This window comes from Crinia signifera, chromosome 1 (genome assembly GCF_055691185.1).
Source record: "Crinia signifera chromosome 1, ASM5569118v1, whole genome shotgun sequence".
Lineage (NCBI taxonomy): Eukaryota > Metazoa > Chordata > Amphibia > Anura > Myobatrachidae > Crinia > Crinia signifera.
In genome coordinates, this window is record NC_139217.1 from 246098597 (window position 1) to 246124341 (window position 25745).

The window sequence follows — 25745 nt, forward strand, 5'->3', positions numbered from 1 at the left end:
TGTTTATATTCTGTTGGCGGTATTATTTTCAGCAATTGTTTAGGATTGCATTAATGTTTTTCTACTTGTATTTCTTTTTCATCTCTTTTCTTCTTACCTTTCTTTCACCCATTCTTAACATTCATCGTCATGGTTGGCTGCTGCCTGATGCTCCTCTAGACCAGGCATTCCCAACCATGGTCCTCAAGGCACACCAACAGTGTAGGTTTTGTAGATATCCAGACTTGAGCACAGGTGACTTAATTAGTATCTGAGGAATTCTGATTAAACCATCTGTGCTGAAGCCTAGATATCAGGCCCGGGGTTTTGAAGCCCAGAACGAGATGAGTACTTCTCCTACCCAGCGCTTCCCCACTCTGCAGACAAGTGGTGTGGCACACACTTACAGCTGTGATCCAATGCAATACTTTTCATCTGATATATTGGCCTGACCCTTCCGAATAGGATGTAAACCAGGCCAAATTGGACCTGTGTATGGGCACCTTTAGATCTTCATTAAATAGAATGTCTGTTGCTTTGAAAGAGACTAATTTCTGACCCAAACATTCTCAGATGACCCATGCCTTTCCCCTCCAAGCTTTTAGAGAGGCTGGCCTACACTCACCTTAAAACACCCCATTGAACACACTGAACAGTCTAGCATTTGGGATGCAGTTATAATCCCGACGCCGGAATCTCAACACTTTCTCCTTCTATGGGTGTCCACGACACCCATAGAGGGAGAATAAATTAGTGTGCCGAGCGTAGCGAGGCACCGGGCCCCCGGGCCCCCCCCCCCCCCGTTGGGATTTCTGCAGTCGGGATTTTGAACGCCGGGATTTCGTATCAAACCCCAGCTTTCTTATACTCTCCAGAGACTGCACTGGTAGCCAAGGATCTGATTGCTGCTAAATCTAATGGCCATTACCAAGTCTCCTAGATCCTGATGCTGCTGCATGTGACCATTCGCCTCTCATACAACTATTAAAAACCCTACATCTCCAGTGCATGGTCCTATCCGGCATATCAAATTGCAAATAAATTGTCAAACAAAAACATGGTGCTAAGGCATGTTACAGAAAACTAAAAACGATGTATAAATAATGTGATCAGGGCTATAGAGATTTCTTCTCTTCTAGATAATGACTTTTTTTTTAATTGAACAAATAATGTAAAAAAGACATTTGTTACAGCCAGTGTTAACGCAAAGCTGTCTTCTGAGAAACCGCAATTCTGTAAACAGCTATGCAGAACAGTCCGTATAAGTGATCCAACCTTTGTGCAGCATGACTCTGCATTTCAGTGTCTCATTGCACCTTGCGTTACATTTTCTTTCTTTTTAAGCCTCCCGTTGGCTTGTACACAATCAGGGGAAGTGTTAAAATACCAATTTTGTGGTTCTCCTCCAGAGACATGTCAGAGAACATCATTTTTTTGCCAATCTTCAGTCTCATCGCTTTAGATATTTCAAGAATCCTGATAAAGGAAAAACAGAAATGAGTCACATTAAATACAGTGTATATCTGTGGTATTATTGCAATGACTAACAAGGTTGTGCTCTTAACAAAAAAACAATACATTTGATATTTGTATGTGTACGTGTTCTAAATTTGGCATTCCCAACCACGGTTCTCAAGGCACACATAGGGGTCGATCCTATAGGTGCGGATAATTTGCACTCAAACCATCGTGGCACTGGGCGTACTTTACGGGAGTGTGAGCAATTTTAAGCGAATTTGGCCCTGCAAAGGTTGTGTGATCAGCTTAATTCACTAAAACCTGGAATGTTAGTGTGACTTGAGGACCGTGGCTGGGAATATCTAAGTATTGCACCCATGATGGTAAAGGGTCAAATGTAAAGTTCTAAAGCTGACAGTTATAATGCTTTACATGGCGGGATTAACATACTGTTGCCCACCTTGTACTTGACAATAAGCTAACTACAATGCTCTATTTCTACATTTCTGTTGCGCATTTTACCTAGGCCTTTCATTTTTATACTTTGTATATTTATATTGTAAACAAAGCACAACAGAACTTGACTGCTGCATCGTAGCATTACACGTACAGAAATGCATTCATAGATTTAGGAGTGCTACATGGCAGATATATCAGTATAATGTTGAGAAGCTATTTTGTTGTATCACATTATGATTAACATTTAAATGAGACATTTGGCACAAGCCCATTCACAATAATGTATAAGAACACAACAGCGGTGGAACATTGTTAACACTTTCTTTTGTTATGCACAAGCTCTTCATTGAATAGTATTATCAGAAATGATGTTGTCATTTCAAGATGGTGAGCGGGCACGTACAAATCGTTTAAGTTATAATTATTAACAGCTTCTTTAATACCACTCACATTCCGCAGCACTTGTAATTTAAGATGATATGAGAAGTGGAGTGATTTAGGGGTGGAGATTATTTACCGTCACTCCTGGAAATATTAGTGCTTACAATAGCATACAGTATATACATACAGTGTATGTTTGTGTCAAGTAAGAAATGAGTAGAGACTACTTTACATACATTGTCCATAAGTGACACTTGCCTGTTCTCTGTAAGCTTCAAGTCTCTCTGTAAAATTGACAAATCTACCTGAAAATCAGAGATATGTAAGGCCAGGGCTATCACATAAGCCACAATTTTAGATTTCATTGTCCCAGATATTGAATTTTGGATCCTAAAAGTAGAAAAACCATCAGTTATTCTGCTAGATAGACAATTAATATTTCACAGCATCTTCTAATTAATACAGGAGACGACAAGTGCTTGTCAATTTAAGAAGCATATTTTGAATAAGCTAGAATGCTTGTAAAGTTGTACAAGAATGGTCATGGTTAAGCAGAAGATGTAATCACAATAATAAAGATACGGTTATATCTATTTGTGCATAGGAGCCAACATGCATTTAATAAACAGACTTCTGTCCTCAGGCATATTTACATAGACATGCATCTCAAAAGTGCACGCTATTCCATAAAGTCCAAAATCAGATAATTGTCTTTACAGAAAAATACATTTTATTTACGGACAGGAGATCAATTGGATTTCTTAAAACTAATTAACAGAAATATGTATTTTCAAACTCTAAACAGATTTCATAATTAGAACAAAAGAAAAAAAAAACGCAATAAGTAATTACAGAATTTCTTGATAGAACACAAACTGCGGTTCAAATCAGGGGTGAAGTGGTTTTCAAACATAAATGACTGTCTGAAGACACATACTAAGAAAATGTTATATTCTTACCACAGTTATTGTTTATACTTTTGCTCAGTGTCTTGTAACCACCATAACAACAAGGATATGGGACAAGATGTACAATATTATGATAAAGGGCAAGAGATACTAACCGCAAAATGCAGTAAAAATTCCTAAAGCTGGAGTTTTCCAAAGTCTGGCATTAATCTGGCGCACCTTGGTAAGCGTCAGGCGGAAGTGAAGACGCCACGCATGTCCACTCACCGGCGCCTGGCGATCACCACACACCACTGCCGCACATCCAGCTCCCACTGGACCAGAGGCCGCCAGTATACATAGGTGAGTGCAGGGCTGCAGGGGAAACTTTACTCAGGCATATCCTGGAAAGCGCTGGGCAGAAGTGAAGACACCATTCACTTCCGCCCACCGGACCCTGCCACTCACCACTACATCCGGACAGAGCTGCACACAGGCAGTGGCCACCCTAGATGTACATAGGTGAGTGTATCGAAGGTTACATGGTGATCCCGGCTTCCAGGGAAGAGAGCGGGACAGCCACATGGGAAAAAGGGTGCAGATACATAACCATTTTAGTGTAAGAGGCAGGAATCAAAGGCCACACTCCTCTACACTATTACACCCCAGCCAGCTCCTGCTGGAAAGAGGTAGCACTGTTTATAATAAAACAAAGCCCTACACTGTCCTTACTTGACGCAGACTGAAGAAAAAAGAAAAGACGCAGGTATGAGGGAGGAGCAGACTTATGCACAAGGTGGGCGGTCCCTGAAAAAAGTCCTGTCTAATCTAAGAGGAGGGGGGGGGGAATATCCCAGTGTCATGGCTGCCATGGGGATCGTAGAAGAAAATGTGACCGATAGTAGTGACTACAGCTGTGCACCAGCTAGGTGATTTGGGAAACGTTGACCGTTGGTAGATCTTGAGGAATGGTTTGGACCAAATTAAGCTCCTTTCCCAAAAATATTATCCTTCATTTGGAGCATGACTGAGGGGATATAATATAGGGATTCAGTTTTCTTTAAAAGTAGGCTTATCATAAGATACCTGGTCATTAATGAATCACAAAGTTTTGTGGCTGGCTGACTTCAAGCCTACATTTCAGATGGTTTAACCAGCCAAAGAACCTGTGTAATACATAAGCGTTTACAGGGATAGTACATTCTGCATGGGAACGTGCCTCGCATCACAATCACATGAAAATGACATGCACTGTGTCACTTTTCATGTGATACATTGCAGCAATACATCTGAATCGCATAAAGAGTGGCCCTATTGCAGTAGTGGATGGAGTACTTTAGGGTCGCAGTGCATATAAGCACCAGTTCTCAGAACATTTTAGTATACCATGGTAACAATAGCGATCATCATCATTCACCCCGAGTAGTGCAAATATTTGTTTTGAAAATGTGCAAGCCCAAAGTCATTAGAATAATGCACTACAGGAATTTAAATGTCAATTATTTTACACACAGATTTTTGTTGAATACCAAGTAAAGACAAAAATAAGCCTGACCACCACCTGTGCTGGCACCAACCCTTTTTACCAGAGAACCCTTCATTATTATGAGAATGCACAGTGTTTAATGCTGGACACACACTGGCCAATATATCGGCTGATCAATTTAACAGCAGATATATCGCTGAACCATCGGCCAGTATGTTCCAGCAATATGTCTGAATGACATTGTTCACAGACATATTGTGTTGGCTGTGCATCACAGCTGATGCCAGATATAGATATCTAAAGATATACTGGTGCAGCGTGCTGTGTGTAAGGGCAATCTGCCAACCATCCAGACACCTGCACCAGGGAGCTGGCAGTGATTGCCAGCTCAACTCGGCGGGTGCATGTAAATGCGCTCGCCCCACTGCAACATCAGTCACAACAGATTGTACATGTGTATGGAGAATACGCTGCTTGATCCAACGAGAGAGAGATCTGTAGATCCACTGATCTGCAAATATAGGTCTACTAGTGTGTACCGAGCCTATGAAAGGGAATAGTCTCACCTGTCATTTTTAAAGATGGTGACAGTAAAGTTTTTCATTAAGTTTCCACATATAATCTTTGGACATTCAAGAGCAATAAGATCTACAACAGAAAACACACGTCAAAAATTGATGTACATGGTGAGGCAAAAAAGGCATGCTAAATCCTATTAAAAACTTAATTGATTTTGAATACATTGTGCAGATGGTGGCCTTTCTTTTCAATACACATTAATAGTTGACGTCTGAAGTTTGACTCAGCGGTTCAATTCTGGCTTCTCTCCGGTCAAAGCTCATACCCCTTTTTCACTAGCCGAAATAACCTGGTAATTTCCGTGGGGACGAGCTACAACCTGGGTTTTCTGCTAGTGGAAATGCCCTCGTCAAATAACCTGGTTTGGATTCCCCTGCAATCCAACCCAGGTAATAACCAGGGTTAAACCCAGGACACTACCAGGTAAAGGGGAAGTGGAAATGCTCCAAACCCGGTTATATGAAAATCAGACCTAATTGGAGCTCCTGTGGTATTTTTATGTGCATTTGTTACATGTCTAGGTACACCAATGGCTCAACCCAACAGCATTAAGCCCTCTTATATAGTGCCAACCAGCCCTAGGCCAGTCAGCAGGACAGACCAGCAACCACCACAATAGAAACCACTCCTCGACAAGCTCTAGGGCTCGTCCCAAAATACATGAGCCATGGGGTTCAGTGTAATATTATGGTTATCAGGGAAAATAAATATTTTACAACAGATCTCAACATGGCCTGCCAAATTGTAATGGCTGACAAATGGATGACCCCAGATTCTCAATGTGCAAGATCAGGTAGCCAACTCCAGTCCTTGAGAGCTACCAACAGTTAACATTTTCCATGTCTCCTCACAGAATCACAAGTGAAGAATTTAGCTCCACCTGTGGATCTTTTAAAATGTGTTCATCCGTAATGAGTGCACCTGTGTACTTGCGAGGTGAGCTGGAAAACATGGACTCTTGGTAGCTCTCGGGAACTGGAGTTGGCTACTCCTGTGCAAGATCCTAATTTGTTTGATTTGTGGTATAGAACCAATGCAAAACAGACTTGCTAAATACCATGCATTCTGGGGCAAGTTGTTCAAAAAGGTTTGTAAGTGACAGATTAACATTGGAGTCGATACATTTGTAAATAGTAATGACCAACTCCCATTATTTTAAATGTCTTAAAAAGGAGGCGGGCTCACCTTTCCGTTTCACAGTCTTTAGTGTGCTCAGTTTAATCAGAATATCCAAATACCACAGAGCTCTGGCTTGTCTGTCAATGTCTTTTGCTAGCCTCAAGTCCTGAAGTTCCTGTAGCACAAATGAACCATGTCTGTGGAATGACAAAAAAAACTTAAATATTCAATAAAGAAAAAAAAAAGAAAAAAAAACAAACAGGATGTACCACTAGAATATGTTTTACTGGAAGTAAGGCGTACAGCCTTTTGCCAGGTACGATGACACAATCCTGTATATCTGACTGCACAATAATGCTCCATTTTCTAAATGTTACAGATTGCACAAAATGTTGGCATGTGTAAATATTTTTCACTCTTCTTAGGCAATTTATTTTTTAAACTTGATTGGATGTGTAGGCCATACACGAAACCAGACGAGGACAATTCTGGAGTTTAATGAATGCTATTCTAATTACTCAGGAAATTGTACATGCTCTCAGCTGCCATAGGGTACTCTTTGGAAATGAAAAATCTAAAAGTAGAAAGGCTATTAAAATGGATCCATCTTAAAATATTCCCAGTCAGAAATATAACTTAGAAACGGAAGTTACTGCAAAATGAGGAAGAGCCAGAGTAATATTTGAGAGAATTGCTTAGATAAAGCAGTATTCATGGGCATACTGAAGAGATTTGAGCAGTCAGGTTGAATATTTTACCAAAACAGAAAGCCAAGAAACACCAAGCATTAATCATGAGGTACAGTACTTCTATTGAAACCATCCATCACCAGTATGACTAAGATTAGATTTCATTCCTGCTGGCTAGAGTTTACTGTGGTTTGTTCGATAAAGGTTTATTCAATCGTAGCCAAATTTGTCGCCTACCAAAAAAAAAAAAAAAGTGTCCATTTTCACCCATTTTTAGTATGATTTAGACTTGCCCTTTTCAATCCCAGCATCATTTTTCGCCTCGGCAAAGAATTCAGCATTGGCGTAAACGGTGTGCATCGACGAATTTGCCACAAATCCACATGGTTTTGATGAATGCAGGGCCATTTTCACTTGGTTCCCCCAACCCAATAAAAGTGAAATGCAATGGACCAATAAATGGGTGAAAAAACACCCGTGATTGAATAATGACAGGCGAATCTCTGACTTTTTTTTGCCTGGCGAAAAACTTGGACTGGGATTAAATACTCCCCAAGTCTGAAGAAACAAAAATTGCCCGACTATAGCATGTAGCGATAGGGATGTTGAATGAAGACTCAACCCCATTTCTGGACTGCAGGAAGAGGTTTGAAAGTGCTGTCTTTTTTACCTAATTTCAAACCTGAACCAGTCATGGCTGAGTGGTTTCATCTCTCACTGAAGAGGCTACAATAGTAGTAAATCCTGTTACATGGTATGACCAATCTCCCTGCAGGTAGATGGAACAGGATGCTACCCCATAACTGGTGATCCTGGACTGTCAGGTGCAGCAAATTGCCATGTCAGAACTACTGTAAATAAACGTTTTTCCTCAATTGCTCCCTATAATCACCTCATTTGGGAAGGGCTATCTTTACATTCATATGATTTTATGTAATTTATTTATATGAAAGTGTCTGTGTAGCACTAAATGTACTGTACATCAAAAAGTATTCTAGAAAGCCTTACTGCTTTTTCTCTTTCAAACTCTGGATCTCATCAGAAGTGATGTTCTTGAAAGAAGACGACACACTTTCCAACGCATCATATTCCACAAGAGAGATAACTTGGTGAGGGTTAAGACCAAACAACATATATAAGCGGCTGTATATGAGAAAATCAGGAAAGACAGATTTGTAGAAAGAAGATACACTAAATCACAGTGTTTATACAGTACAATAGAAATAAAATATCTGCAATAAAGATGTAGCACATCAGAGCTACAGTATTGCCAATGAGTTTGCGGACATTTTTATTATAACCGTGCCAAGCATTTGATCTTCCCTGGCTGTTAGCTTGAAGAGCAAGCAAATGGGAAAACACTGCTCCAATATAAAGCAGCATTGACAAACCTGTTAAAAATTGATCTCAAACAGCATTGGTACCGCATCATAATCTTTGCATGTCAATAGAATACTCTTTTTGAACTTCAACAGTATGGTAAAGAATGTTATTTTAAGTGCTAGATCATGTAGAATATACAGTTCTTAATAGCAAGAGATCACAGGTTCTCAAAGTCGGTCCTCAGGACATCACACAGTGCATGATGTTGTGCACAGAATCGCAAGCAAAATAAGTAGCTCCACCTGTGGCTCTTTTAAATGCGTCAATGAGTTATAAATACACCTGTGCACTTGCCCAGTGACCTGGAAAATGTAAACTGTGGACAGAGTTTGAGAACCCTTGCAATATATGAATGTAATTAAAAAGGTATATTTTCTATCTGGGTGTAATATAATAAGATATTGTATAATTAGTAATTTCCAAATACATTAAGACATGAGAGGAAGGAACAGGGAGCAGACACTGACTATACACTACTGTTAAGTCAGCAACATGCTATTATATTGGGCACAGACTGTCCTGTTGCTGCAGCTTACTTCACTACCATCCACACCAGGGGCTGGCTGGCAAAGTTTAGCCTGGTAGGCATGCACAAAGCACTGGCCCAAGAGTATCCTCAAAGTAATACAGTACCAAATTTTTAACTATCAGCATCTTGCCCAACGACATTGAAGAAGCAGATTGACAGATCGGGTCAGACTTGAAAAGCTGTCGGCACATGTGCCGAGAACGGGCGTGAATTGTCCCGATCATGGCTGTATCTCAACAATCCACGGCTGTTTACGGAGACACGCCCCCATTCGCTGATTTGCATTGGACATTGAATCCCTCCTAGCAATTTATGGTCAATCACTATTTACTAACTATGCCCAGCATATCAGAGGAGACTTTTGCATTTTGTAGCTAAGGGCATGGGACTAATGATGTGGCGCACATTCCCATTACCATATACAACCTGCAGCTTCTGCACAGTAAGTGTGTGTGTGTGTATCATGTGTAACATATATGTGTGGTGTATGTGTAGACTTTTTTATTTTACTTCTAGCCAAAGACTCAGGAGTAGGCTAGTATAAGAGGAGTGGTGCTGGCTGTGTATTAGAGCATAGCTGGGAACAGGAGGAGATGGGAGCCAAGATTAGGAAAAGAGGACTGGGACAGAACACAGAAGGAGTATGGGTACAGTGCTGTGTATTAGCTTTTGAGGTACAGAGGAGCAAGCGGAGAGAGAGCTGACTAGTTATTTGATTTAAGGAAGCGTGGTCCGAGCATTAGAGGTTTTGTGGGGGAACCCTTGGGCCCCCTGACCGGGTGTGCTGCGGTGCTAGGATAATCCTTCCTCACTGGCAGCAGGCGCCCAGCCACTCAGTACAGGCTGATGCTGAATAAGAATAGCTATTGGCTCCCTGAACTTAGAAAGCACTACGGAGAGCGGGGGTGGGGCTACATAACAGAAGTCTGCAGATAGGGTTTTGGAGCTGCAGACATGACCACTCGCCTGGAGGTCTGTCAAAGGGCTTAATGACAGCGCTGTGCCACTTAGCAGCCATACACGCCGGAGTCAGCCAGCTCTATTCCTACTTCCAGACGCTGCCTCATGCAGCAGCAGGGACCAGTAGCTGGCCCAAAGTGCTAAAAACGGGACAAACCTGAGGGGCAACCTGGCACCCTGCCCCCCAGCCCAGCCCACCACTGGTTTATACAATAAAAGGATACGGTCATGAAATTTGTAGACATCTTCTGGTTTATCTGCAGAAGGATCACATGGAGGAAGGAATAGCGAAGATTCTTCTTTTACGTCCATTGCTTCTTTCACCAGTTCTTTAAAAGGAGGGATTATAATATAGATAAGGATTCATACTTATTCCATCATTCACATCATGGTTTCCCAAACATGGCCACACCAACCCTCTAGGATTTAGGAATATCCCTGCTTATGCACAAATAGTATAATCAAACTGACAGAGCAGCCTATGCACACAGCCTTGGAGGGGATTAAGTACCAGCCAGTCAGCACCTAACTGCTATGTTACGGAATGTGTCTGAAATAGGACATTGAAATCTCCGATCACAGACCCTCATTCAGTACGGATCTTACCACCTCCTTCCTGCATTTGCTAAAACTGCATTTTAATAGCAGTCCTTGGCCTTGCCATGCCCAGGAAAATCAGGGCAATGCCCCCTTTATGCCAAATGCCAGCCACCCGACCCTCTGCGCGAATGCCTCTGTCAATCAGAGAGGGACGTTCTTATTTGTGAGATGCGATCACATGATACCCAATAATCGTTCAACTGCAGTACACTGAGAGCTTATGCGATCGGTACTGAATAAGGCCCACTATATTTCTGTAAGGCTTGTTACTTTATGAGCAGCTTCTTATATAGCGTAGCATAATCCGTAATGCTTTACAATAGGAGACAGTGATACAACAAAATTGGTATTTACAGACAGTCAAAAGGTAGGAGGGCCCTGCTCACAAGCTTACAATCTTAGTACTTCGATCCTGATGTCTGTGTGCTACTAGGCACAGACATCCTTAAAACCTTGACTCTTATGGGAGTACTGTATTTTGGAATAATAAATTATGAAGGACAATTGGTCTAGGTTCCTAGCAGTACCAAGTATAAACCGTATCTTATTATGGTTAAAAACAGCAGGCAGAATAAGGGTGCTATGTAATAACATTCTTATTCAAACCCAGCTTGTACCATGGCAGTTAGGAGCTGATTGGTTGGTTCTTTATATAAGTTATAGGAGACATACTGTGTAACACAGCTACACCTGACATCATCGCTCTTGCTCTATATTGTTAAGTAGTTGTGCTTAGAAAAGCCGAGCTGTGTAGACAATGTTGCCATTTTAGATAATCATCTTGCTAGTGTCACTGCTTTACCACTACCCAATGCACTGCAGCCTGGAAAAGTGATATTTGCAACTCTACAAGAAAAAAAAAAAAAGTTCTGAAATAAAAATGACTAAAGTTAAATTAAATTGATAGCCTCCTTTTAAGAAAAACAATGATAATCCAAGAATCTACATAAAGCAGAGGTCCTCAAGGCACCCCAATGGTCCAGGTTTGGCCACAGATGACTTAAAAATTCAATATGCAATCTACACTCTAAAGGTGCCCATACACAGTACAATTATTGTATACAATATCGCATCTCATCCGATCTGGGTTTTGCGATAACATCAGATGAGATGAGATCTAGTACAAAAAGTATGTGCTGCACATACTTTTTGTACTAGATCTCATCTCATCTGATGTCATCGCAAAACCGAGATCGGATGAGATGCGATATTGTATACAATATTGTATACAATAATTGTAACGTGTATGGGCACCATAAGTCACGCTATCATAGTTTCCCTTTTGCTTATATGCACGCTAGACATTATGTCGCATCGGCTGCTATACAATACCAGGAAATGTTTCTCAATATATCACAAGGCATATTTTTGCCCTCATAGCCAATTTTTTGGCTGGAATGATAAATTCAGCATCTTCCGGAGGGACAGCGGGCGGAAAGAGGCTGTAAAAAATTGCTCCTGATAATTAGCGCTCTTGCTAGGAAGGCAATACTGTAGACATGGATTGACGTGGCATGTCTTCACTGTGGATTGGGTGGAATGTCTGCAGGAGAGGGAGAAACGCTCTGCAACATTTTTTGATGTATGGGAAAGTTATATTTCTACATTACCCTTATCACTGACAAAAAAATACACAACTCCATTAAAAAAAAAAAATGGTATACACTTCTTGTAATCACAGGTGACCCTCCTGTAAACATTTATGCATAAGACTGTGATTGGTTGTGAAAGATCACAATATTAATGTATACCTTTTTCATTTTATTTCAGTAAAATGTATGATGTGCTGTTTGTACCAAACGGTATTTAATAAGGTGTACATTGAACATTATATTTAAAACTGTCAGCCAACACAAAAAAAAATATATACAACATTGAATTGAATGGTGTTTCAATAACAGTTAAAATCTCAATGAGATAACCCTCTGTGCTGAGCCATGGATGTCCTTACAACCTGGACAATTAGGGTGCCTTGAGGACCTCGGATGGGAACCTACAGCATTCAGATATATTTAATGATTGTATTCAGTAAGCTTATTACAGTGGTACTGACAAAATCCACATTTTGTACTTGCCTGCTGTTCCCTTGGTCTCAATGATCTCATCAGCAGCCTTTGCCATGGCTTTATTTAATATTTCACTGCCAACTTGGTTCAACTTTCGAGAACTTAAAGCACGTTTCTGCTTGTTTGTTCCAAAGGCTTCTATCAGAGCATCCACCTGTTTAAAGAAGTCCATGAACACCATTAATAAAACTATATACACAGACACAAAGGAGGATATTCAATCACCGGCGAGCATCTCCCGTGAGGGAGATGCCCGCCGGGCCCAATTCAATGCGGTCTTCCCCAACAGTATTGAGAAGGGTATCTCGGCAGAACGAGCCCGACAGCACAAGCTGTCGGGCTCGTTCTGCCGAGAATGGCCGGGAAGGGACGAGCTGCCGGCTGTAGCTCGCCTCTTCCCGGCCGCAAGTCGCGGCCACGCCCCCTTCTCGCTCCCTGGCAGACGGTACATTGAATCCCGCCTGCATGTTCTCGGTCGAGCTGACCGAGAACGGGACTGGGTCACGGCGGTCGAGTAAGCTCGACTGCCGTGACCCTCACATTGAATACCCCCCTAAACGATAATACAGCTTGAAACACAAATGTTAACCTGGTCCTGCTCATAAACCTAAAGCGTTAAAAAACATTAATCCTACACAAAGAAATCCCCATTCTGTCCCCAAATATATATATAAAAAAAGATTATTCCTACACCAAGACATCATTTAGAGATGTATCCTCATATCTAGCCTCAATATTTCTTGCTGCACGAGATACCTAGCGAGAGTTACCCATCAGGTCTGCCACGTCAGGCATCAGGGACTCCATTGCACAAAGATATAAAATTAATCAGCACAGTCCCCACTTGCATCATAGTCATGTTGCTTTGAGACCAAGATTAATTTTTGGTAATAAAATAGCAAACAAAGATGCCTGATGCTATAAGAGTCATACGGGACGTGGCAAGTCAAGAGGAGCTTTTTAGCAGGACAAGAACAAGGATGTAATGAGGACATTGCAAAAGTATACTGCCCATTAAAAGGGTTTCAAAGGTAATACTACCACAAACTCAAAATGATCCTTTTATGAACCATTCCATGTTTACAGTGTATCTCAGTGATGACCCTTATAGAAGTAGACAAATGAGGCCCCAAATAAAAATATGGTTTGGTCATAAGTATTGTAGCTTATACATCGAAATATTGTCTAATTCCGTATCTTTTTATTAGCATCTGCCATAAAGTCTGGTTGGAGCTCAGCGATTTATGCAATTTACTAAAATCAGGCCGTATGGACAGTGTTTGTTAACACTTAGTATGCATACTGTACATTATAACCCATTGGGGGGGCACTTGTCATCCTCTCAGTAATTTTTGTTTTGGTTTACGTTTAATCTGTGGTTTTTCTTTTTCATTTGCTGTAAATATTACAAAAGTGTTCACCCAAAAATGAAGTTTGTTTTTCTTTGTAAGTTAATGTTAGTGGAAATTGGTATTTTGTTTATTACGTGTGTTTTTTTATGTAGATGCAGGTACACTATTTTAGGGGGAACATAATACATTATGTGTTTGTGCAATGGTTATTTTTCAATTACATGTAGGTACACTATATTTTAGGGCTTTAATCACTGATAATTTGTTTTTACAGGTAGATATAGATTTCACTTTGTTTTTATTTTTTTAATGAAGTAATGTGCTTTGACAGAGTTTTTCATAATTTTTCCCCACAAACACACACCTCACCTATGTAAGCCAGGTCTATTTTTCTGGAAAGCTTTTGGTAATGTTTTATGTGCGAATTTAAAACTCTATTAAATTGGCAAGTTGTATGTGCAAAGCAGCAAAAAATCTGGAAGGCGAGTTTGGACTGTTCAAATATATACGAGTTTGTAAAATGTGTGCGTTTAGCACTAAATTGCACATTTTGACTCCAGTACATCTCACTGACCACGTTCATTTCTACGTTTCTATTCCTAATGCAGGGACAGACATATAGATAGCTAGAGGAAACTTCACCTATACCGCAGCGTAATGCAATATATGTTTACATCATCAGCACTGCTGGACTATGACAATCATTTACTTATTTATACACTATTTGCATTCTTTTATCCCTCCTTGCCCGTTATTTGTATTACCAACTGCACTGATATTTCCACAAGACAGCTGTTGAATACTTTGAGAAAAAAAAGATAATGGCAACATTATTTAAGGCATCTGATTATACAAGGAACAACAAGAGTAATGCTTGTATTTATCATTAGTTATTTGCAAACACTGAAAAATAGTTTAAATGTGAGAAGTATACCTTTTCTCTGTAGGTTCTGCTTGTTTGGGCTGCCGTATCCTGGCTTTGTCCCTCCACTATTTAACAAAACAAAAATAAAAAAAATCAGCACCTGTGTATAGAATTTTTTTCATGACACCACTAGGACAAAATTTTGTTATGGAGAAATTCAGGGGTGGAAAAAAAAGGGAGTGTAGTATTTATCAAGTACATTCCATAAAATGGTAGGTAGAAACTTATTGGTTGGTATAACTACTGGTACATTTCTCCACTACAGATACATCAACCACCCCCCTCCACCGAAAAATGTCATATGTCAATATGGTTAAAACATCATCACATATAGGCATTATGTCCATGTCAATATTTCAGCAGTGTCAATATGCTGAATGTTAACGAACATGCCCACAGTTTCAAGTCAACATGAAAGATCTATCAGTTCAACACTGACAATATATTGAACCTCACTAGGCAATGTCTCATTTATTCGTTTTAAGCATATCTCAGCTAAAATATATAGATTGAATCACTGTAGAAATTTAGAATGAAGACTTGTAATGCATTGCTCATAAGCTGCCTTTGCATACCACCACCCATGTGACATTCTTATATTAAACAGAATATGTACAGCTAGGAGATAGCGAGCAACAGTCGGCAATTGTGAGAAAAGCACTCCTTCATCCCGATTCCCAGTTAGAAAAACCCACATTGGCAAAAGACAACTAATCTTGCCCAAGAGAAGACTGTAAAGTGCAATCATTTGTGTATGGAAATGCACGGCTGCTGCAGTGGGAGAAGCAAACAAAGCCTAAAAAAAAGGTGCATAGATTTTAATATGGATATAATTTAGTGTTGAGGGATCTTTAAATGTTCTAGAGAGATTTCAAGGACAGACCAAGAATTAACCTGACTTACTGAAGTAGAGTGCATGAAATGGACATATGGATGGATATAGAGTTGGCTTCTATAGAAAGCTAATACAGGTCGAGTATCCCGTATCCGAATATCCGTTATCCGAATTATTCCGAAATACGGACATTCCAGAAAGTGAAAAAAAATTTTTTTTTTGCTAAAAACTCACTGGGGACATATGTAACAGCATCACTGGGGACATATGTAACTGGCACTATATATGTGCAAGACAATGATTGCTTGGCATTCAAATTCAGTGCTGAGATAGTACACACATTTTGTTTCACGTTTTGAAACCTTGTTTTTTGAACAATTAAAATATGTTTGTGTGTATTTTATGTGGTAATAAAATATATTTGTGTGTATATTATGTGTTTATACAGCATAAATGCAAGATACTTCAAAATACATCATTGAAATATTAAAATATTCCGAAATACGGAATAATCCGTTATCCAAAATTCTCCTGGTCCCGAGCATTTTGGATACGGGATACTCAACCTGTATCTAGTTTACTGTATATGAGTGTCAAAACCTGCTATTTTATTAAGTAAGGTTTCAAATAAACATTAAAAAATTTAAAAAACATTTATTTTCTCCTGATCTACATCCCATGATTTCTCCCATATCTGGCCACCTGTACCCTATAACCACTGATTACACGCATCATACAAATCAATAAGGGAAAAAAAAAAGAAAAACAGAATAGGTTTAGGATCTCACGGTTATCGTTTTCCAGTACTGGCTGCATGGTAATCCGTTCAGCATCATAGACTTCCATTATTCCAGTTTCTTTATTTAGAACGCCAACAAAGTACCTAATCCATATTTTGATGCAAAAATAAAACAATTGTACGTTACTAATTCTTCCAGACATAAAAAAGCAGTAGGCTCTTTTCTTGTTTTTTTTATACTGAATTTGATGCTCTTTGATATAAAAGAACAAACCGGTAATAGATGATATGGTACTCTTTACCTAGATGGGCGCCCGTCGCGGGCATCGCGGGTACATTTATGTGCGGCCGCGACGCGACCGACGCGATGCCCGCAATTTCCCATTGAAACCCATGTTAAACATGGAAATCTTGTCGGTCGCGTCGCGGCCGGCCATAAATGTACCCGCGATGCCCGCGACGCTCCCGATTTGCCATAGGAATCAATGTTAAAAGGCCCGATGGACACGATTTTACTGTTAAATGCCTCAATGGACCCGATTTGGCCATAGGAATCAATGTTAAATGGGCCACAGAGCCCAAATAACCACAATTAGCCCTTAAATGTCCCCCCAAATTTTTAACGCCACCCCACGATCAACGTGAACCCGAAGCATGGCGAGCGCAGCGAGCCCGCGAGGGGCGGCGGTACGCGTCCTCCGACCTTTTCATGCCCTACTATCCACTAGGGCGTGGAGTAAGAATAGAATAGTGTGGCGAGCGCAGCGAGCCACCGAGCCCGAAGCGTGGCGAGCGCAGCGAGCCCTGCGAGGGGACGCGGATACCTTCACAGTTATACGCGTCCCCTCGCGGGCTTCACAGGTGTCCGTGGCGACGCGGACACCTGTGAAGCACGCGAGGGGACGCGTCTGCCTGTGAAGGTATCCGCGTCCCTTCGCCACGCTTCGGGCTCGGTGGCTCGCTGCGCTCGCCACACTATTCTATTCTCACTCCACGCCCTAGTGGATAGTAGGGCATGAAAAGGTCGGAGGACGCGTACCGCCGCCCCTCGCGGGCTCGCTGCGCTCGCCACGCTTCGGGTTCACGTTGATCGTGGGGTGGCGTTAAAAATTTGGGGGGACATTTAAGGGCTAATTGTGCCTATTTGGGCTCTGTGGCCCATTTAACATTGATTCCTATGGCCAAATCGCGGGCAATCACCGTTTTTAACATTGTTCCCTATGGGAAAATCGCGGTCATCGCGGGTAGCAGATTTTTATGTACCCGCGATTTACCCGCGATGACCGCGATTTTTACCCCTGACGCCCGCGATTTCAATCGCGGGCGCCCATCTAAGTAAAGAGTACCGATGATATATATGCATTTTGTAAAAAAAAAGAAGTTTCCCATATTATTAGTTTCAGTCGATTTGAAAATTATCATGGGAACAATTTTGGTTACCCTGGCCATGTCCCTAATAAACCTACAGCCACTGCATATATCTGCGAGCAACACTCACAGTATACAGAAGAGCTACCTTTTAGCACAGTCCATAATGCTGGAGGATTAGATCGATCTATTCAGCTTCATGATGAAAGAAAAGCACTAGATGCAATTAATTTGACCTTTGCAAGGCTCTTATGTCTACTATTTGATAGTAGAAATCTTTAATTTAGAAATAATATTTCCCAGTATAAAACAGTTATACAGATTGTCAGAGAAATATCCAAGAAAGCTTATCAATTACGCAAACTTCCCAAATAGGGGGGTATTCAATGTTAGTCAAGTTCTTCACTACGTGAAAAAAAAAAAAAAAAAAGCCAATGATGCGCCTATCAGCATTCAACTACAGGCATTTTCATTAGTTTTTTTAGTACATTTTCGTCTATGACATTTCACTTTTTTGTGGGTGAATCGGCATGGCCAAAAACTGCCGCAAACTGCCATGAATTTGCATCAATTTTGCCAAGTTACGTGGCTTTTGCCAATGCCAGATTTTCACCCAAGTGAAAACTCAGCACAGGGATTGAATAGGGTGAGTTGAGTTGCCCCCAACCCCCCCCCCTATAAAAAATAGCAGCAAAATGCAGATTTCGCCCAGGATTGAATACCCCCACAGCTTTCAAAAGCTATCCTACTCAATCACCTATGAACCAACCTCTCAAAATACTGTCCAATCACTTCAAGTCTAAGCCCTAGCTCCAAAAAAAAACACCAATAGCCCTTAACATGCATAAGTCACAGTGCTATGCAGATTCTGTCAGCTGCAAAAGTGGTCCAGGCCTACAAAACTACCACTGTTTTGAGAGAACTTTAAATATTTCCACTGGTAAAAAAACAGGCAAAATTGCAAATCAAATCAAAATGTGTGCCTTTAAAGTATTTTAACATTCTAAGGGGGCAATTTAATTTTTTTTTTTTACTGATGAAGCAATTAAACTGTTTTTTTGGGGGCCGTTACGTATCACACCCAAATACACAGTGGTTTAGCCACGTAAAGTGGCTAAACCTACCTAAAATGCAATTTTGAGGTCCAAAAACCCAACTTTAACACATTTCTGCTTTCCACCTCAGGAGTGTGCAAGCAGAATTGATGGGTGGCACTCGCAGGCAATTGGAACAACAAATTACTTAGCAGCTCTCCAAAAATAATTGGCTTGCACCCTAATAAATGACTTGATCATTATAAAGCATGCAATAACATTTTCATATATTATCAATCCAGTAATGTGAAATGAAAATCTGTCATCTTTCCTTACCTGCTCAGAGAGTTACATTTCAGAGCCTCAGCGGAGAAATTAGTCCCTGAATAACTCAGTCTGTCTGTCTGAGCCGCCTGCAAGAGTAAGGAAAATGAATTTGTGTTCACAATTATGCTCCCTCTGGTCAGCTTTTTCCCTATTTGGATTATTTCTTATTAAGGCATGTTGACAAAGTTCAGAGCACCTTTCATTGGTCAACACTCATATCCTGCTCATCCATTCAGTTTGAGGATAGACTCATTGCCATATTGTGCTGACATTATGGGAAGCAATGACCTACCTAGCATCACTGCAATAGCAATGGTGACATGTGTCTCCGTAAGAGGTAGGAAAAGGGAGGTAAGTGGATATATCAAACAGCTAGATATATACCTTGAGTGAGCAAAAACCTTAACCTGTTTATGCTCACTTCCTTCCCTTCTGTGTCACCCCTGTCTGTCTAACCCTCCCCTTTACAATGTAAGCTCTCACGAGCAGGGCCCTCTCTCCTCATGTGCCTTTCTTAGAATATATAAACCACTGCCATCCTGATGATTGCTTCAGTGTCCTGTCCCCTGATGCAACTATCCATATTAACCATGTACTTGTCCTAAACTGTCTTGTAATGTAATTCGTTATGTGTTTTTGCTCATAACTATGCTCTGTAAAGCGCTGCGGAATTTGTGTGCGCTATATAAGAACCTGTTAATAAATAATTAAATAATATGTGTCATCATGCCCTCTTGGCGCTCTTCCTGTGAAAGACTACTAGTGTATGGCTTCTTTTTAGGCCAAAAATATCACAATGCTACTAGGAAGCACCTGGAAACTGGGCTGATTAGGTTAATATGTGACAGTTGTACATCTGTGTGTGACTGACTCTAGAATCTATACAAAGTGCTACAACAGAGCAGCTGCAGCTTCCCAAGTGTAGAATGTGTGAGGTGACTATCCAATCGATGTTGACAAATAATCCTCTATGGAAAAGGTCTCACATACATCTTAATCCTGCAAATTGTCCTTTGCTTATTGATCAGCATAAATCAAACAAGCAGATAACACTATGTATGCACCACACTGGAAGCAAGCCATCACACTTCACCTACAGCGCGAAAAAAAAAAAAAAAATGCAGTTTTCCTTTTTAAGCTCTCATGATAGGAGAAGACATTTCACCAGGCTGAGAGAAGCAGAGAAGTCCCAAATTTGTGGACAATCACAGAAGCTAATATTGCTATATGGCTGGTGCTTTCTGTGCCCTGCATACATAAGCCACAGAGTCGTGGAGCCTAATTCAGACCTGATCGCATGGCTGCGAATTTGCCGGCCAGGCGATTATTGAATGACCGTAGTACGCATTCGCGAGGCTATGTGCAAGTTGATCGACAGAAAGTTAATGTCTGTGGGTGGCAACCAGACTGTTTCTAGGAGTGTCTGAAAAAAAAAACGCAGGCATGTCCACAAGTTTGACTGGAGGGCATGTGACGTCAGCTCTGCTTCTACTTTCTATCACAGCTGCCACGTCCTGGGCTACGCACAGACTACAATTTCGCACAGACTACAAAGAGTGGAAAAATCATTCGATGGCAAGAGGCTTGCAAATGGATTTACAGCTAATGGCTGATCCAGCTATATTTTGCAGGCCTTGATAAACAATTTGCAGGCTTATATAGGGGGAATTTCACTCTGGCGGGGTGGCTTATACCGGATTGCATTGGCCGTTAGGCCCATAGGGGGTTATTTTGGTTCACTCTTTCTGACAAGTTCCTTCTTAGATGGACAAAACCCATGTGCAGTGCAGGGGAGCAGATGTAACTTGTGCAGAGAGAATTAGATTTGGGTGGGGTTTTACTTCAAAGTTAGATCTATCTTGCAGTGTAAAAATAAAGCAGCCAGTATTTTCCCTGCACAGAAACAAAATAGCTCACCCAAATCTAATTATCTCTGCACATTTTACATCTTCCCCCCTGCAGTGCACATGGTTAATGTCCATCTAAGAAGGAATTTTACAGAAAGAGTGAACCAAAATAACCCCCATGGTTCCTATAGCTTGCACATAGCAGGCCGCATAGATGCTGGCTCCTGGTCAGAGTAGCACAGATAAGGCCCTTTCACTTTGCCCATATCAGTGACAGGTACCCAGCAGTTGCAGTTCCTTCTGTGTACAGCAGAGATGGGGAACCTTCGGCCCTCCAGCTGTTGAACTACACATCCCAGCATGCCCTGCAAAAGTTTTAGCATGGCCAAATAGCAAAAATGTAGTAGGGCATGCTGGGATGTGTAGTTCAACAACAGCTGGAGGGCCGAAGGTTCCCCATTCCTGGTGTACAGACAGAGGGAGGACATAACTACTGGACTCCTTGGTTTTGCCTGTGTCAGTCCCGTGCCCAAAAAAGTTGTTTTTCACTCGATTGTCATACCAGGATTCTTTGCTTCTTCATCATAGGGGATGCGTGATTCTTGTTTTTGTATAACGTGAAGTTTACATTCTCTGGCGTCTGAATATTTCCATTTGAAAACTGAACTGCAATTAAAAAAACAGTTATATTTTTTTCACTGTGACACACTGATGCAGGTGGGGCAGATGTAACATGTGCAGAGAGAGTTAAATTAGGAGGGGTGTGTTGAAACTGAAATCTAAATTGCAGTGTAAAAATAATGCAGCCAGTATTTACCCTGCACAGAAACAAAATAAGTCACACATATCTAAAGGGCCCCACACACAGCACAATTTTCAGGCATTTTCTGAGCGATTTTAACAAATCACTCAGAAAATCCCTGAAAAGGCATGTAAATCACTGTGTATATAAGCCCACACAGAGATTTACATGTGTGCCCCCGCTGATCTGAATCTGTCCAAGATTCAGAATGTAATCACCGGACATTTCAGAGCAGTCGTCCCCGCATGTGTGGCCGCAGGCAGATGAGCAGGGCTGTTCTGAGCGGATCAAGACGCCGAACACCGTCATCAAGCCGTAGATGCAGCCCCGCCGATGCCCACCTGCAGTCCCACTGATGCTTTGGTTTGAAACCCATTGACACTACAGAGTGGGTTCTATTTATTGCTGGGGCTTCTCATTTGCCGGCGCTTGGAGATGACATAGGAGGTATTCAAGTCTGTTTCTCTCCAGCTCACCGAGAAAACTGGACTTTCCCTATTCAATTGCAGACATTTTTCGGCCATTTTTTTAATATTTATTTTATTAAATTTATTTAGGAAATTACTGTCTATACCATGGGTCCTCAAACTGCGGCCCTCCAGGTGTTGTGAAACTACAAATCCCAGCATGCCTTGCCACAGATTTAACATTCCCTTATAGCAAAACTGTGGCAAGGCATGCTGGGATTTGTAGTTTCACAACATCTGGAGGGCCGCAGTTTGAGGACCCATGGTCTATACCATATAACAGGGCTGGGCAACACCGGCCCTCCAGATGTTGATGAACTACACATCCCAGCATGCCTTGCATCAGTTTCAGCATGGCCACATAGCAAAACTAATGCAAAGCATCCTGGGATGTGTAGTTCATTAACATCTGGAGGGCCGGTGTTGCCCAGCCCTGCCATATAACATTTTTTTTTGGGATGAAGTGCAGTTTTTTACGTCACAGTTGTGACAGATTTGAAATCTCCCATGCTGAATCTCCCATTATGAATCTCTGACACAAATCTCTCTCTATGTGGCTCATTATCTGAGAGAGTGAAACCTCCCATGCTGAATCTCCCGTTATGAATCTCTGCGTATGTAGGGCCCATAACTCTCTCTGCACATGTTACATCTGCCCCACCTGCAGTGCACATGGTTTTGCCCATTTTCCAAACAAATTTGTACTGCAATCAGATCTGAATAACTGCCAGTGTGTGTGTGGTTGGGGGGGGGGGGTAATTTACAATGCAAACTGATCAATTTGACTTTATATCATTAACAATATATCACCCAGTGTGTACCCAGCTTAAGTGCACCACCATCTGTGAATTTAAAAATGGGGTAGCAGCACTAATTAAATAGCTCACAGCTGAGATTACAGGTATGGGTAAAAACCGGACAGTATTCCGGAACGCCGGACTGGACAGGCTCCATTCATCCATTTCTGTCATTCTGGAACTTGCAGTGTAGTCCGGGGGGGGGGGGGGGGGGGGGGGGATTGCATTGCAGAGGTTGTCCCATCCGGTGGGGCTGCTCTGACACCGGTCACCAGGGAGAGAAGGGGGAGAATACAGCCTCCCTGCATGGACCGTGGATCTAATAATTACCGGAAAAGTCCAGACCACATGGGTAGGTTGTAATCTCCCCTTCCATATATCTCTGGCAAAAGCTATCACAGGCCACCAGACAATACACCCCCCCAACCGTACACTACAACCTCCAGAATTTGGTGTCCGGCATTCCAGGGTGTTGTCTGGGTCCTGTTTTTACTTATACCCCTTTTACACCGCCGAAAAATCCAGGTCAGACCCGGATCTGCGGTGGTGTAAATGGGGTCAAGCCATGTCCACTTACACGGATCCTCTGGCAAAGAGCAACTTCACCCCCCTTGGCAACAAGCAAGCATTTAATGACATCCACAAGAAAAATCAGGGCTGACCCAGGTTCAGTGTAAAACCCCTTTCACACCAGCCAAAATTCCCGGGTTGAATTTAAACAACCCGGTACTAGCGCTGGTGTGAAAAGGTTCCCTTGACAAATTACCAGGCTAATTTGCCAGCAATCCAACCCTGCTAGGTAGCAGGGTTGTTCCCGGGTTCAATCCGGGGACCTGGCTGGTGTGAATGGGGTAGGGTATATTTCCTCGGTGTCCTGTCCGGCCGGAAATTGACGCAGGCGGCGGGCGCAAATGATGGGACAGGCGGTGGATGATGATGACGCAGCTCTCCGGCGGCAGTGAGGGCACCGGACAGCTGTGTCATCATTAGAGACAGGATTATATGCAACATAAAAAGCTTGAAATATGCATGCAAATATGCATGAACAATACATAAAATATGCATAAAAAGTGTTAAAATATGCTACATTAAATAATAAAAAAAGTAATTTTTAACTTATTTATTTAAAAATCAGGATACAATTAGTTGCAAATAAACCTCAAAAATAGGCCCACAGCATCTGCAGATGTCCAGTGCTGTACACAGGATTTTTTTTCTTCCTGGCTGCTGCAGCATACTGCAGCATCCAAAGCTCATCTTGCATCAACTACACAGACCCTCATCTCCAGTGCCGATGGACCAAATATGAGCATAGTGTATGAGGGCGGCGCATTGTAAGGCTTCCTCCCTGCGCTGCATATTCACTGTGACACGGCATTTCCTCTGCGCTGCACGATGTCACAACCCTTCCGCCCACCTCCTCTGCTGCAGAAGTCTGTCTCTTGGTGTAAAGTCCCAGGCCAGGGGCAGGCAAAGGTTCAGGAGCTCCGTAATGGCATCCGCCCCGACTGACTTTTATCAACATGGATTGGCAGCCTAGAGCAGTGTCAGTGTACATCCAAGGTTCCCCACACTGTGGACATATTGCCCCAGCATGCACACTCTACCACTACCTGGCCAGCAGCAGCAGGGCAAAGCAGTGCTGTAACTCGCGGGTGGGAAGAGGACGGGGCCTAAAATATGCACCATCACTAGATTTTAGGTAAAATATGCAATAACCAGTTAGAATGGGCAAAATATGCAAATGCATATGCAAATATGCAAATGCATATAATCCTGTCTCTAGTCATCATCTTCATCTGTCCCTTTATTTGCGCCGCCACCTGTGTGGATCCCCGGCCTGCACAGAGGACCAGCAACCGGAGTGGGTATTCTCACCACCTCCTGTCCACCTCCGCCGCCATCCCACCGACTGCCCGCCTCCTCCCCGCCCCCTTCACACACCAGAAAATGTAGGGACTTTTCTGGTGTGAATGGGTCCAAACCCGGGAATGTCCCTGCTTGTCAAGGGAACTGAATTCCCGGGTTTGTCCCTGCATTTCTGGTGTGAAAGGGGTATGAATGGTGCAGACCCAGGTCCAACCCAGGTCGAAGTGCTGTGTAAATGAGGTATAAAGCAGGGTCAGATCCTGGAAACTCCATTGTTCAAAGACCTAGGTTTTTGGTGCAAAAGGGGCATAAAGTCCCCAAGTTTAACCAGCAGCATTGATCTGCCCATAATAGTAACTAAAGACTATTAACTAAGCCAAACATTAGTAATAATAAGCAGTAACCAAGAGATAAGGTGTACTTTTACTATAAAGTGTATATTCACACCGTTCTAAACACAGCGACTTTAAAGGTATTAAACATATTTCTCTTTCAACCCACACAGCTACTTTACGTTAACACACACACACTACAGAACATAATCCAGTATTTTGAGAAATAATTACATGACGTATACTTCCAGTACTTTATATCATGTACATTGGCTCACCCAGCACGGCTGGCCGTTCAGGGTCGCCTCTATACTCCAATTTAGCTCTGCAGGCAGCCATGCTTGTGTAGTCCCGGACACCCACCACGTTGTTCCCAGAGCCGCGTCTTCGGGGAGGAGCAGTTTGTTGTATCATACGGAAGCCAAGAGACACCGCTCTCAGCTCTAACCTTCTTCCTATGCGTGTTACAGCACATA

The 25745-nt window shown here is 42.0% G+C and overlaps 1 protein-coding gene across 2 annotated transcripts; it reads right to left on the bottom strand.

The window, feature by feature from the left end:
- Positions 1-1103: 1103 nt before the first annotated feature.
- On the bottom strand, positions 1104-25745 carry POLR1E (RNA polymerase I subunit E). 2 transcript variants are annotated; one of them, XM_083179696.1, is made up of 12 exons: positions 25548-25745; positions 21565-21668; positions 19165-19241; positions 16476-16570; positions 14862-14917; positions 12585-12729; positions 10134-10238; positions 8046-8142; positions 6415-6545; positions 5217-5298; positions 2536-2667; positions 1104-1455 (listed from the first exon to the last, which is right to left on the bottom strand). In XM_083179696.1, exons 1-12 carry the CDS (start codon positions 25681-25683, stop codon positions 1302-1304), a joined length of 1314 nt encoding a protein of 437 aa, XP_083035822.1. In that variant the 5' UTR covers positions 25684-25745; the 3' UTR covers positions 1104-1301. The 2 variants fall into 2 exon arrangements, with proteins under 2 accessions (XP_083035822.1, XP_083035829.1); XM_083179703.1 differs by having other exon boundaries at positions 25504-25622.